The sequence below is a fragment of the Ochlerotatus camptorhynchus genome, unplaced genomic scaffold (genome assembly GCF_037179485.1).
Source record: "Ochlerotatus camptorhynchus isolate MF236.1 unplaced genomic scaffold, CSIRO-AGI_Acam_v1.1 ptg000176l, whole genome shotgun sequence".
Taxonomy (NCBI): domain Eukaryota; kingdom Metazoa; phylum Arthropoda; class Insecta; order Diptera; family Culicidae; genus Ochlerotatus; species Ochlerotatus camptorhynchus.
Window position 1 is genome coordinate 3,785,874 of NW_027040666.1, and position 15,543 is coordinate 3,801,416.

The 15,543-nt window shown below is 37.8% G+C and overlaps 1 protein-coding gene across 3 annotated transcripts in view; it reads left to right on the top strand.

The window, feature by feature from the left end:
• The first annotated feature begins 423 nt into the window (after positions 1-423).
• osp (outspread) overlaps positions 424-15,543 on the top strand; it is a 534,113-nt gene continuing 518,993 nt past the window's right edge. For all 3 annotated transcript variants that reach the window (XM_065222626.1, XM_065222627.1, XM_065222629.1), the window contains exon 1: positions 424-2,196. In XM_065222626.1, coding sequence (XP_065078698.1) covers positions 2,077-2,196 — 120 coding nt within the window. In that variant the 5' untranslated portion in view covers positions 424-2,076. The remainder of the gene's footprint in view (positions 2,197-15,543) is intronic.

The window sequence follows — 15,543 nt, forward strand, 5'->3', positions numbered from 1 at the left end:
CCATCGCTTTATTTATTTATTTATTTTTCGATTTATTCACCTCAAACTCAGGAACTCTGTTCTCCATGGCATGCATTCACTAGCTCTCTCTCCTACACACAATCATCAGTGTGGTGGATAGTTTCCAAAGCATTCCTTTGCACATACACTTGTGCCACTGTCATTAGCCATCGATAGGTACTATTCTCTTTGGAGATTGCGTTGTCATCATTAACCACCCCGTGGGCCGTGTGCTTTGGAAAAGAGACAAAATGAGAGAGTGCCAAGGAAGCCGTTGAGAGAATTTGTGCAATATTTACGTGAAAACGAGAGAGCGCACTAGCGATGCATGAGCTTGTATGCGTACTATGATTGCTGTCGTAAGGTTTCCATGGGGCATGTTTCCTAGCGTACGACGACTTTGCGTTAGTTGTGAAACGTCGGTGATCTTGTAAACACTCGTTTCAGTCGGGAGGTGTTTTTTTTTTGTTTGTGTTTAGCGCGTTTTTAAGAAGGCACTAGTGGATAGGAACTTTGCAGTACATTCGCTGTGGAATTTGTGTAAATAAACAATTCATTTCGAGCGAAACATTCGACAAATACGAACGAACGGTTAAGAATATGCAAGCTCTTGTGGTGTAGCGAGTAGATCAAGGTGTGTGATCAGGTGAATGTGGAATTTTGGGTTGAATCACACCCGGTTTGAAAATGGTTCAGCATTGGAATGAATGAGAAGAGAATCTGGTGACATTTTTTTCGCTGGATTGCGATCACTGCCGAGTTGGATGGACGGACGGTGAATTTTAGTGGTGTGGAAACGTCAGAAAAATTAACATATTCACACGCAAGCAGTTTTGAGTGAGCGCACGGTGCGCAACAGGTTTAAGGCCTGCTTTGGGCGAAGGTGCCTGTGCTTTTTTTCGGTGGCTGTTAGGGCCTACTGCGATTGTGCTAGTAGTGGCTGCGTACGTATGGGAGATGGCAATGCGCTGACGATTTGGCGAGTCGTTAGGTAAACCGGAGTGAACGAGTGAAGAAATGTCCATTGAAACGGAGTGGCAGGAAGGTGAAAAACGAGATAATATCGCCGCATAGTTCATTTGCGCTGGTGAGGCAAGGTGCGCGAGCGATTTCTAATGAATTAATGATGTGGCTATAGCTGTCCCATGATGGAGGATCAAGTTTTGTACGATTTTGACAGCTAATATTCATTAGAAAGCTGTCAAGTAGAGTGTTTTGGTACACTGGCTATCCCCGGAACCTCGTGCAGTGTGAGGTTGTGTGAATTGAAGTTAGCAGAAAAATAAGTAAATGTTTGTATGTTTTAGAAGTGGTTAAGGTTTGCGCGAGCGCCAGATACAGCTGAAGAGAAGGAAAGTAGAAGGTAGAGGAGATTGAAACAAGTCGAGGCGTAACAACAAGTGCGGTAAACTGGCCTTAACGAAGGTTTTGTGCGGCCAAGTTTGAATCACAGCAAAAAGTTGATGTAATTGTATTGTTGATTGAATAGAAGTGAGTTTGTAGAATCTCTACTGGTGAATGCAGTACTACAAATTTCTATTCGTACAGGTGTTTGAAGTGTTACAATAATTAGATTTCACATTTATCGATTGATTTCGAGGCAAACGAGAAGAAAACAAAACAGAAAGGAGCAAAATAGCCAGTTTTTTTTAAGACTGGGAAGAAAGACCCAGGAAAGGAAACACGAAGCTTTGGATTAATTTTCCTTATTCCTCGGTTTCGTTATGTTATTTTGTTTTCGACAACAGCTTAAATGTTTCGATTTATATGTGTGTGTTGCGAGTGAGCTCGAGCATAAACAGTGATTGAAAAAATGTGTTTCCATTGGATTTGAACGTCGATATTTGGGGACGACGAAAAATTTTCAATTTCGGTTAAGTGAAGTTTAATTTTACTCTCGATCGTGTAGTTTTTCTGAGTTTTGTTTTGATGCTGTCGGAGATCCAGCGGTGAGGTTTCCAAGTGAAGAGATTCCAATCGAAGTGGAATCGAAGTAAAGGAAATATTTTTGATTTTTTGTGAGTGTGAGCATTGTTTTTTTTTTCCTCTGGATTGGAGTGGAGAAAATTCGAAACGATGGGTAGCCGCAACGTGGAGTGTCGTAAATTTTCACCAAACATCTTTAACAAGAGCAAATGTACTCACTGTTTTCGCCAGCGCGAGGAGCACAGTGCGGCCGCATTGGAATGCAATCGGGTAAGTTTTTTGCGCTTTTCAATTCACTCTCATCCAGTTCCTCAGAAGTCAGCTCAGAAATGTTTGGGGGAGGAAGGGGAGTTAAACCACCAGGCAGGCGATCTGGGGACAATCACACTGTTCCTTTGCGGTTTAGGTAAATTAACCCACACACGACACGGCACTCACACAGATGGTGGCTGGTGGGTGACACTTTGAATTATTAGTCATAACGTGTGACCGGAGTGCTGCATTCCGTGCATGTTTTGCTGAGGTTTCCTTCTGTTGGCTGGTTTGACATTGGAAGGTCCCTGGGGACGCCCGTCTGGGGTGACAAAAAGGTTTACGAACACATGTATTGTGTGCGTGCATGTTGAAATGGATATTATATACTATGCATAGAAATGGTTCGATAAGTCAAACATCTGAAGTGTATCAAACTGTAAAGAAGATTGATCCCTTGGAAAAATGGAACCGTATCATGGTGAATTTGATCACTAAGATGAAATTTCCAACCCCAATACTTAGCCAGAGCTTTCTAAAAAGATGATTTAAAATTGAAAGAATTCAATGAAAAAGGTTAGACATTTAGAAAAAATATGCTTTTTTTTATAATTGTGTTCAAAATTGTGACGGAATGTGGAATAATATGCTTTTTTTAAATTGCTTCATAATTGTATCGGATTTTTCTAAATATCACTAAACTTTTATGCTTTGGATTTTAAAACAGCAACATTATGACAAACATATGGAAAATAGGTTTGCTGGCCAGATATGTCAGTTGAAGCCAGCGCCGGTGGTGTAGTGGTAAGCGTAACTGCTTTCTCACCCCAATAGGTCTGGGTTCAATCCTAGAATTTATCGTTGTTAACCAGATTAAAATTATGTTAATTTAGGAATTGATGGTTGAATACTTAAAATCAGGCGCACGATACTTCTTTAAGGAGGAGAGGGGACGTCATTAATTTTTGAAATTCAAAGACAGTTTTTTCGTTTATATCCTAAATTCTGTCAATTAAAATATGTTTACTGTGTTGTGGTTGGTAAGTACATTTTCACGAACGAAATTTTGGTTTTGATCGCAAAAACTGCTTATGATTTTTTAAATTATTGGCGTCCCCTTTCACCTTAATGTCATCGGTCAGCGAAGAACGGTATATATTTGGAAAAGAACGTACCGTATAACCCTGTTAATTTGTATAGCTATAATTCACATTTTACTTCGCTAACTGCGTACCGCCATTGAGCACCTGTTAAAGAGAACCAGTTAAACAAATTCTAGATGAGCGCCACTCCATTTCAATTAACTAGGGTAACTGATGATGGTTGGACCTATTTAGGCCGGTTTCACACGACGTCAACATTCATGTCGTATTTTTTTATGAATTCAACATATAATTATGAAAAATGCGTGATTAGGTGAAAGATCTACCTTTCTTGTTTCTAATAATAACATAAAAAGTTAAATATTATGAACAAATGATTTTATAAAACGTTTTTATTCAGCAAAGAATTATGATGTTGGTTGGACCTATACTGATCTTGGTTGGACCTAAAAAATGATGATGGTTGGACCTATTTTTGCAAATGCTAGTTTAGCCCATATTTGTTCAAAAACTTTGTTTAGAGCTTATTGGTATCATGAAAAACCCCTTTTTATACAGTTTTTATGAATATGCTATTTAAAAAAAATAAGAAATTTGAGTTTAACTTCGTTTTTAAAAAAATTCACTTTCCACGCATTAGCTATTCATCATGGCTCATTTTCTCGGAAATCATTGACCCGATTTGGAAATTTTTAACGTCAAACTATAGGTATTGTGGTCCCATTGAAAGCTATCGAATATTTTTGGAACCGGTCAATTGGTTCCGGAGATATGGTCGGAATAAGTTCCAGGGTATATGGAACATGGACCTAATTTTGACATGGAAGGAATAAAACCCATCATGTGACACTTCACATTGCTTCCAAATTCGATAACAAGATCAATAACAAAATTGAGTGCCTCGGACCACATTGGCCACTTCCGGGCATGTTCTGGGTGCCCCCGGGGAATTTAGGGGCTTAAAATGACAGAATATCAGAACTTAATTCCGGTTTTATAGTTTTTTTTCTCCTAGGAGTTTTTTTTTCGGAAATAAATTTCAGTTAGCAATTTTTAGTTTGTTAACATTTTATTTCAAGTTAATTCACACACAGAAGGTGTATGAGAGGTGCTTAATGTAAATTCATATTAACAGATTCTTTCGGCGCTTTTGTGGTAGTTCGGAAATCGGTGGTTACCCTTTCAGCCAACCTGACGATGGAATTCCTCCTTTAAATTTACGCCCAACTAGTGACGCAAGGTCTTTAACAGCTTCCAAGATCTTTTTGGTCGTCTTGGGACTGCCAGAAGCAGCGCACATACAAACCCAATCCCCTAACTGGTTCTCCAAATCAACACTCAACACTATTTCCCTTCCATATTTCTTGCCGTGGCTTCCCTTAATTTTTGCGTGAAGTGTCGTTTTCGGAATATTGTACCTTTTCTGTGCCTGGTACGCGGTAAGTGATTTATTTCTTACTAAAAGAACAGCCTCTTGAAGATTTTCGACCGTATCAGCAATTTTTTCATTCGAAGAAACTGATCACTCGGCCAAAACGAAATCGAATTTCAAATCAGCTGCGCGTGAAGGATGTAGACAAACCGAAGCGCACCTAGCGGCCGTCTTAGGAAACACATAGGTCCAACCATCATCATCCGTAGGTCCAACCATGATCATATTTATCTATTCGAATTTCGTCAATTATTCAAACATTTTAGTGAAACCAATGGATAAATGGCCTACTAACGTGTTGTTTACACCTTGAAGCAGTATTTTCCTGCTTGAAAATAAAAATAAATGTAAAAAATATTCCTTTTTTGTATGTTTGAAAGTAAGGCATAATGACGAGCTAATGCGTGGAAAGTGAACTGTTTTGAAAACACATTGAAACTCAATTGTTTTGAAGTTTTTTCAATAAAACATCCATGCAAATTGAAGAAAATGAGTTTTTTTTATAATAGTAAAGTGATCTTCAAAAAAAAAAAAATTAGCGAAGATTGACTAAACTAGCGATTGAAAAAATAGGTTCAACCATCATCAGTTTTTGGATAGGTCCAACCAGAATCAATTACCCTATATAGCTAGATAAGAAAATCGTCTTTCTGGTAGCCTCCTTTGCTGTTTTGTTTTGATTCTGCGTTCCGCTTCACAATGTTCTATTTCGCTTTACTTCGTTCCATTTTCGTTTGAACCATTTCTAGTGCCGTGCAAGCGCAAATTTACGGGGTTCAAATTAAAAAGTGTTCAGATTAAAAACGGTCAGATTACCGAAAGTCCACGGTATACAGTAGCAAAGGTGGAAGTAACGCATAGAAAAATGAGCCAATATAATCTTTCATTGCTATAAAATTCACTGTGCGAAAGATATCCCACCGATTCTTCAAATTTTGGCTTAAAAAGTCTTAGATTTTTGAATGACGGTTTTTCAAAATTGGTTATTAGATTAATCGATAATTAATGCAGTGGGAACACTTTTACCTATCTACGGATCGAACTGCTGGAAAAGTTATCAACACTGGTTGCAGGCAGATTATTGTTGTTTCAGACAGGGTTGCTTCCACTCACTTGCTATAAAAAAATATTTTTTGGAATTATGCAATCATTAGATGTTATAATGATATGTTGTACTAGTAAGTTACAAGAAGAGGGTCATAAAACCTGTCAATTTCGCTTTCAGAGCGTCATAATAAGCGATCTTATGATTCGTGAGCGTTCACTCAGAGTGAGCGCTCACGAGTCGTAAAATCGCTGATTGTGACGCACTGAAAGCAATATTGACAGATTTTATGTGTCAAACATATACTTTACACCCTCTTCTTGTTACTTACTAGTACTTATTAGCATTATACTATTTCATGGTTTTATAATTCCGAAAAACTTTTTTTTATAGCAAGTGAGTGGAAGTAACCCTGGTTTCAGAAGGTCCCAGTTCTAGTCTTATTACAAGTAATTTTCACAACAGCTTTCTCAGTATAAAAATCACAAATGTGAAACACAAATGATGAAAAAGATAAACATGGTATTTGGGTATAATCTAGAAATCATTAATTATCATTGATTTTGGTCTTTAAACGACGGGTGGTATTTGATTACTCAACAGCTCAATATTTTGGGGAAAATGTCACCATACTAGCCTACACAGCAAAATATAAATTTTAATATTACATCCAAGAGGATGCACTACAATCTTGTCGAAAATGTCATGTAATTTTTATGGCCACAAAAATAAACAAATGCAGTAAAAGCAGCGTAATGCCAGTTCATGCACTGTATTAATGTTAGTTTTGTCCTTTTGACAAGTTATATTACACCATATTTTTGACACGATTGAAGTGCAGCGACTTTGATGTGATATCATTTTTTTGCTGTGTAGAAGCGGTTAGTTATTGCAAAAAATTAAGCTGCTAATGGGTATTTGCGTCTCTTGAAAAGTGGACGAAATTTAACCTTCGAGTAGATTGGTGCGTCTGCTCGATCCAGCTGTGTCCAGCAATAATCAATCCCTTGAGCGCATTGGAGCGCCTTTAAGTAAGTGCAAGAATGGTAAATAGTTAAGCTGGGTTTAGACAAGGCAAGTCATTGATCAACTCAGTTGAATTCAATTGGCTTAAAGACTTCAGCCTGGTTCAACTTTTTTTTTTTATTCGAGTGAGTTGATCAATTGGCTTTCCTTGTTTAAACCCATCTTTAAGAGAATATGATCATTTTTTCAGAATCCTTCTAGTTATTGTGTTTTAACAGCTTAATTAGCTCAGAGAACTAACTAAATGAGAATTTATAATAATAGTCTTGCTTGGGAGAATTTTTATGATATTATGTTTCAAATATACGTAGAAAATCAATGCCTTGACAGCTTAGAGTAGTTTTATTGAGAATTCTAGGTCTTCATTGGACCTGGTTACCTCGTAAAATTAGCTTCTCAGTGAAGTTTTAGTAGTGAAATGTCGCTGCTATTGCAATTTAGATAGAATTAACATGCAGAACTTTGGAGGTGAAAACGCTGATTTTACTATTTCCCACTGGAGGAATCCGCCCGCGAATTAGCTTTTGGTTAAGCGTATTATCCGGAATATTTTTTTTGCGAGCTTTTCGTGTTGAATTTCTAGAGAATTTTATTGAAAATTCAGATGAATTATGATGAGATGAAATGAGATAATTCCCAGCAAAATTTGAAGACATTTCTCGGCGGGCGAATTTGTGGCATAACATCTCTGATTACGCCTTCCTTCGGATGGGAAGTAATACCATTGGTTACCGGTTCATGAGTTGATGGATCGATAGGTAGGGTCCAGGTGCGGGAGTTGCCTTCCTAGCATTAGTTCTCAGCACGAAAAAAAAATTGACGGAAAACAAATCAAGGAAAAACAAAAAAGGTTATCTCAGAAATGACCCATTTAACCTTCGGATCAATTGTGTTCAGGTTTATGTTTTTAAAAATTAACAATAAATCCAAGTCGAATTCCCTTGGAATAATTCACAGAATTTATCTAGAACTATCCCTACCATTCCCTTAGAATTCTCCCCAAATCTCAAGTTCGAGAATTTGAAAATATAAAAAAAAAATACATTCTTAAAATCTTGAACATTCTATTATATCCTGAATTGTTATTCACTGAATCTCATTAATTAAAACAAAACTTCTAATTTCAATCTATTACTTGCCAAAAACAATCTAATTACCCATTTGGCTGAATAAACATTCAGGCGTGTACACTTGTATATATATCTACACATATCAGGAGCTTGCATTCAATGAAATATCTTCTAACTTTACACTATGACGCTTCATTTAAATGCATCATATTAAACTGAAATTTACACTACTTACAATGCATGCTAAAAATCAAGAAAACAAAAGATATGCTCAGTGAAAAAGAGGAGGCACTTTTAATAAGTATTATTGCGCCAGTAAATTAAAAAAAAAATCTCCATAAAACAAAGGAAATAATCAATAAAAAAAACAGATAATATGTTCCCTACAAAACTTATGACGGTTCCCTAAAAAATACTGAAATGTTTCAAAAATAATTCATCTTTTTGATTGCCACATTTAAAAATGTATAGTGTTTAATTTCATATTTTTTTTCCACAACTTTTGATTGTTTTTAGGGAACATTTTATCTTTTAGAAGCTTCTATTGCACGCTTGTCCTTCGTTTTGTTTATCCAAATAAAAAAAAAAACAAAAAAACACGGACAGGACAGTAAATTTACGCTTCAAGAAAGAGATGAAATCTCGCGTAACATTTGAAACGGACCTTTGTCCAGAATGTAAACAATTTTTTATACCATTCTATAGCACCGCTAAATAGCTATCAATCGTATAGGAATGCATTATCGTTAAAAATGATTAAAAATAACTTGATTTTCAAAACGGCTGATCAACGAATTTTTTCGAATCATTCATAGAACCACACGCTAAAACGGCCTAACATATAGTTTCTTCGTTCCATTGATAAGTCTAGTGACGTAGAAGGGCCGATAATTGATTTTTTTCTAATCAAAGCTAGGCCTTAATGCTTGAGGTAGGGACGATGATTTGTTTTGCATTTATTTGACGTTATCAAAAGGCTTAGCAAATAGCCCACCATTTCTGATGACAAGCACAACGGCTTAACAAAAAGGGCCTAACCATTGAAAGTTAAAACAAGGCAAATTATTATCGATTTTCAGGTATTTTTTTTAAAGTTTTCGCATATTTCAAATGTTGTGTAGGGGGGCAACCCTGGCGTAGTGGTTAGCATCCATACCTCTCACGCCAAAGTCACGAGTTCAAATCTGATTCCCGGACAAGTCACGAATGACCCAAGAGTGTTAAAGTGACTATAATAAAAAAAAATGTTGTGTAGTGAGACACAGTTACTATCGTTATTTTGAACAATATACTTGTCTAAAATTCTTAAATTTCCATGTATGTATGGGTCATTGCCAGGCATACCAAAAGTACCGCCTCATGACAGTATTCCAACGGCTGTCGCTTTCTTTTTCCTACGACAGCCTTGAGATTGAGCTATAAGCGACAGCCCACAGTGAGGCTGTTATACGACATGCAACGTTGCCGTCTTGTGCAGTACACGACAGCTCGTTCTTAGTCATGTATTTTGTTCATTCGGCTATGACAGCCTCGGATGGTCATTCGCAACGTTCCTCGTACATATAACAAGCAGTCCGTCAAACTGCCGATTCGTTGCTGCTGTCTTTGAAATTTTGTTTGTATGTCGTAAGACTGCTACTACACTACCAGTGTGGCGCCGGAGCTCGTTCGGTTGCTATCACGTTCGTGCTGCCCATTGCAAAATTTTCATCCGATATTTTTTTTAAAACGCACGGTCTCCGGCGAAAAATATAGCCTACCCGACACCAACCTGACTTCTACCAAACCCCAACCCGATGTTAGCCCGACATTGACCCGACATAAACACATAATTGACCCGACATCGACCCGACATTTGGCCGACGTCGACCGTAAATTGACCTTACATTGATCCGACATCGGGCCGACATATCTGTTCGGGATCATTCTTCTGGGTTTCTTCCATACTCTACTGCCGTATATCAATTGTATTTAATGTCTCGTGACAGCCTTTTCGTGACAGCCACTTGGGTAAGCTGAGGGATGTCGTCGGTTTGTGAAGGCTGTTATGACGACAGAAACATTGAGAACCTGGTCATAAGCGAACCCCACACGGTGAGAAATATTGTCAATACTTACAAGTATTGACAATAATATTGATGGTGTGAATGCAGAAATATTGTCAATACCGATGTATTGACGTCAATATAAAATGTATTGACAATACGATTATTGTCAATAAAAGCAATCGTGTACGGTCCACAATAAAGAAATGTATAAATACAGCCCATTCGGTTCACTACGTTCCAAGCACGATGATTTTAGCAAAGAAGGTATAGATGCGACTGTTCTAATACAGCTTTCATTCGTTGGTGCGTGCGCTGTTGCCAATACACTTCGAATTCAGATCTGAACGTACGGTAGCAAGCGGAAGTAAAGCACACAAAGCAACAGTCAATTCAGGTATAAACCAACTGTCGCGAGGAGGCTGTACTTTTTGGAAGCCTGGTCATTGCAGCTCAAGTGGGTACATAATTTTAAAAAGTTGTGGTCGATGGCACAGATTTGAGCCAAACTTGGCCAAAATGGTTATTTTGGAATTCTGAACAAACGCCTTTTTTGATTTTACTCTAAGGTGCCTAGATCCTTATGGGATACAACCCTGGATTTTCGAAATTTAAAAAATTTCAACTTTCAGAAGAGTTGTGTTACTCCACAACCAAATGCATCTAAAAAATAAATTAAGGGTATTAATCTAGTAGCAGCTGTCATCAACAACTGAAATTTTAAATACCTGTTAATCTATCTGATTTCATCGTACTTCTAAAGCACATCGTTTTGGCTGTATCCCATTGGAACGTATTTTTCACTTTTGGGACAACAATTAAATTATGAACAGGGGTAAATAAATGAGCTAGTTATGATTTCATAAAATGAGAATTCTGCCCAGAACATGTGAAAAATAACATAAAAATATTATTGTGCCAGGAATTCAAGAAAAAATAATATAAATAGCATTGATTTTCCACCAGAAAACCTCAAAACTTCCACTCACTCATCTGGTCATATCTCAAAAACTATTTGTCCAAATCATTTGCCCTTGGAAACACATCAAGTGGAAGAGTTTTCCAAAGTGTGGTGTAAATTTGAGCCCCAAATATTAAGAGATAAACAATCTCACCCATGGTGAAAATAGGCAATTTTTTGACAATTTCGATACCTGCCAGTAATCAGTCGGTCTACTGTTAACAAAAACAAAATGTGGCAACACTTATAAGAATTTACATTAAAAAAACCTTCAAATTGACGTTCTAACGAATAGCTTATTTGGTTGTGGAGTAATCTCTTCTGAAAGTTGATATTGTTAAAAATCTCGAAAATCCAGGGTTGTAGCCGAGAGGGATGTAGGCACTTCAGGGCATAATAAAAAAAACCGTTTGTTCAGAATGCCAAAATAAGCGTTTTGGCCAATTTTGACTCAAAACGGTAACATCGACCACAGGTGGTGTATCTACGTGAGCTGGAATGACCGTGTATGAATTAAAATAGCGGTGAAATAATTTACAATTTATTTTCCGGTTTGTTTACATTTTGGACAGAGGCCCTTTTTAAATGTTACGCAATATATGTTCCCTAAAAAAGATGCATTGTTCCCTAAAAAAAGAAATGACCCATACAAAATATGAAATGCGCCAATAAAAAGCCGGAAATGTTCCACATACTTCGGCGCTATCTATGGATCATTTCATATTTTTTACTAGCGCATTTCATATTTTTTTATTGGCTCATTTCATATGTTTTAGGGAATATTTTATCTGTTTCTTGAAGCGTAGATTTACTGTCCTGCCCGTGTTTTGCATTTGCTTGTACGTTGCTCCACTCCTCCAACTAAAAAAAAACATGAGCAGGACTTTTTATGTACTGTACTCTACACATAAAAAAAAACATGAAATGCTCCATAAAAATGTGAAATGTTTCATAGAAATCGCTGAATCTTTTTTATTGGCACATTTCATATTTTTTATGGAACATTTCAGTATTTTCTAAGGAACATTTCATAGCTTTTTTAGGGAACGTTTCATCTTTCTTATTGATTATATCTTTAACGACAATATTTTTGAATTAATGGTGGAATTTTAATTATTTATCGTGCCTCCTCAATTTTTATTAAGCATTTGAACTCAAGTTTTGGTCCATCTACTTGATTTTTTTTGGTAGTTTTATTAATTTTATAGAACTTGATAATTAAAAAATGAGCATAAGAACTTTTTTCCCATTAATTGAGCATATGAAAAAGTGGTCAGTTGGTATAAAAATAGTCTCAACCTTATATTAAACGATTTTCTGGTACTACACCCAACCGGGGGATGTAAGATTCGCTAACAATTTTGTGGGATTCATCATCAGAGGATGTAAGTGGAGACCACATGAACCGAGGATGCGATAGACCTAGCTGCGGTCCAATGCAAGAAAATTGGAGACTGAAAAATGCAGAGTGTATTTGTGAGGTAAATTAGTTGTGTCGAAAATAATAGGAAACAGATTGCCGACTGGACTCGAACCACGAACGTTGCGATTATCAGACCTGTGTTTTCTCCACTGCTCTCTCCATGCTTCTGAATATGGATAGCCTAAAAGCAAACAAGAAGCGCTAATTTCCTCTTATACTCGGTTTCGTATGCTTTTTCTGCTGGAGAGATTCGAGGCAAGTGTGTGCGTCGTTCTACTATGATATACATAGAAACTTACTGATATAGTCGAAAACGTAGATAGAATACGAAATAAAAAAGACAAAAAACCATTACATCGCCTGTAAGGTCAACTTCTAACATTCGTTGCAATGTTCATGAACAGAAGATGATAGGAAGTGGAACTAACATTCATTGTAATAAATTTTTGGTCTGCGTGTAGCAGTTTTGTTGTTGTTGTTTTAAAATCAAACTTATCAATCTCACTCACTTTAAATCACATTTGGATGTTTAAGACTATTTAAAATTGATTTTAAATCAACAATATTGCCGATGCTGAAATCACCTGTAAACAACCCTAAAAGTGGCTGTATCTTCATTTTATTCTGCTTGATTTACGACGTTTCTTTTGGAACATTTTCAATTTTCTTCAAGATTCCAAAGGTCACATTTACTTTGCATCTACTTGATTCGGTTTTCTTCGTAATTCGCTGATTGGTTTGAACATTTGTTTCTCTATGCCTTCTTGTGGTTGTATAGCTTCCGATTAGTTTTTCATTATCCCTCCCCCTCCTTTACACGCCGCTACACCAGTTCAGCCTTGTAAGTTTGCCTTTTTGGTGTGTTGCTTTGATTTCCTTAAAAGGTTTCGACGCGCCACTCGTGAATATTGTTGGTACTTGTGGCCCTCGCGTTGGCTCCACATAATGCCACCGAAGGTGATCACTGTAATGCACTATTGAGGTTACTGATCAGATGATTCTGATGCACGTGGATTGCGTTGAAACCGTGCAAAGATTTGCCAGCTTTCGTGATCATAACAGTGCGTTGTGAAGCATTCAATTTTTATTGCGATCCCACACTTTCCGGTCACTCAGTGCATTGACGCCACTTGGGGAACGCTCCCAGGTCCAAAAACCACAGACTTTCAGAGAACAGTTATCTAATGATTTATGCTGAGAGTCGCTTGAAACCACAAGGCAACAAGTGACTTACACCCCAAAAGTCTCACTTTCTGGCCCCATTCGGTCAGGGAACGCCAAAACCCGAAGAACGTCATAAGCACCATTACCGCCGACCACTTATGCGCGTTATACGAGGTGCTAGAAATTCCACTTCTACTTCTCCGGTCAGCTCGCAGGCCAGCTCAATCTGGACTAATGCCGGACGAGAGCTAAACCACTTGAACGACGACGTCGAGAACATCAATTTCGACATTTGCAAGTTGTTATTTTCAGTGCCAAGTATGAGTTTGTAGTTTCGAGTGATTTTCTTCCATCCAAAAACTTATGCGATGTCTTCTCGCTTGGATTCGGAAGAGTCATCGTTTTGGATCAGAGGTTGGTTGGTTGGCGTTTGCGTGAGTAATACGAAGAAAACCTAATGATCGAGTGCGGGAATAGGTTAGTTGCTAAATTTAGACTTTAATTTACGATCCGACGCGGCTCTACTCTGTGGACTTTATCGACTAGCACACACCCTGTTTGGAGTTTCTCTTTCGACAGACGCTAGCGAAGATGGAACAGTTCACCTTCTCCATATGTATCAGTGTTCCTGCAGTGAAATTGCCTATTCGCTTCCTCTACACGATAAGCCACCGACAACGACGACGACGACGTCCGACAAAGAAGCTGTAGACAGCAACATAATGGCTGTGAACAGATTGTCTTCTTCGGTGATCCCAAACTAGTAAGATGGTCATATGGTCTGGGCTAACCGAACAACTAACCTGATTTCCCGATAAAATTTGCTCAGAGTTGCTTCACTCTCTTTCGCCTCCCATCATTGCCCAAAATGCGTTGCACACTGCTGATATGAGCGGAAACGGGCCGTCGTCGCTGAGCTGGGATATGGAACGGCTTTAGGCCGACATGTGATACAGTCACGTGATGATGATTTGTTGCTGCGAGTGTCGTCGTCGTTGCCGCTGCTGACGATAATTCCTCGACAAAAGGTCACGGAAGCGTCTAATAACAGTTATCAGCCGGTAATTATCGCAACGAAACGTGTCGGGGAAATGTAAAATACAATGAGTTAGTGGGGATGGATGGCATATACAGTGAGAATGCAGTCACGGGCCACATTTGTTTCTCGTGTTGATATAACAACCTAATTTGGAGGATCAACATGTTTATTCTCACTTGTTCGTTTGTGTCGAAAGAGTTTATCGGTGGAAGAGAAAATAAAGCTGTCAACAAAGGTTGATGGTTCAGCTGAAATGTTCAACTTCCTGAGAATCGTTTGTTATTACTAGAGATAAAGTAAGGCTTGTCATTCCAATCAAACACTAGGTGAGGCAAAGGTGGTTCTAAGCGCTAGGGGTGTTAAATCGGTTGAGCTTCAGTCAGTAACCAGTACATCATTATTGCTGAATTAATAGCTATAAATAGCAGTTTATTAATCTATGGCTATTCTTAGATGGGTCACATGCATAGGAATTAAGACAGCTTGGTTATCCTTTTTTTTTGTTGGCATATGAAGCTCTCAATTGCTAATTGTGAAATTGCATTATTTTATTTCTTCAAGTACATAATAATCTTTCTTTGAGATGTTCGTTTTGGTGCCATTTTTGGGGTTCTTGAGGTTGTGTTTGCTGTTTGAGTAGATTAGGCATTTGATTTTAAAGTTATTTTTACGTAAATGTCATTCATTATGCCATGGCGTTTTAAAAGATAGTTTCGAATTACTTTGATGTTTTCATGATATTTTTTAACAATAAATCAAATCTCTTAAAGGAATAATCATTAATGGCACTATTCATATTTTTTTACCGAAAACCACTATTTTTTAAATGGCAATGCTTCCGCTTTCAGCCGTGCTCTCAACTCCCTTGCTTCTTCCAATTGTTTTTCCTTCAGCAGCGCCCGTCGCTTGGCCTCCTTCTTGGTATAGTCCACTATCCAGAATTTGTAGTAGTAATTTTTGCACTTGAAAGCAGGCGGCTGCTGTTTCTCAGAAGCGTTTGCTTATTCTCTACTATTCTTCTCGGCGTCCGGGGACGTCACATCCATCACCACCACCT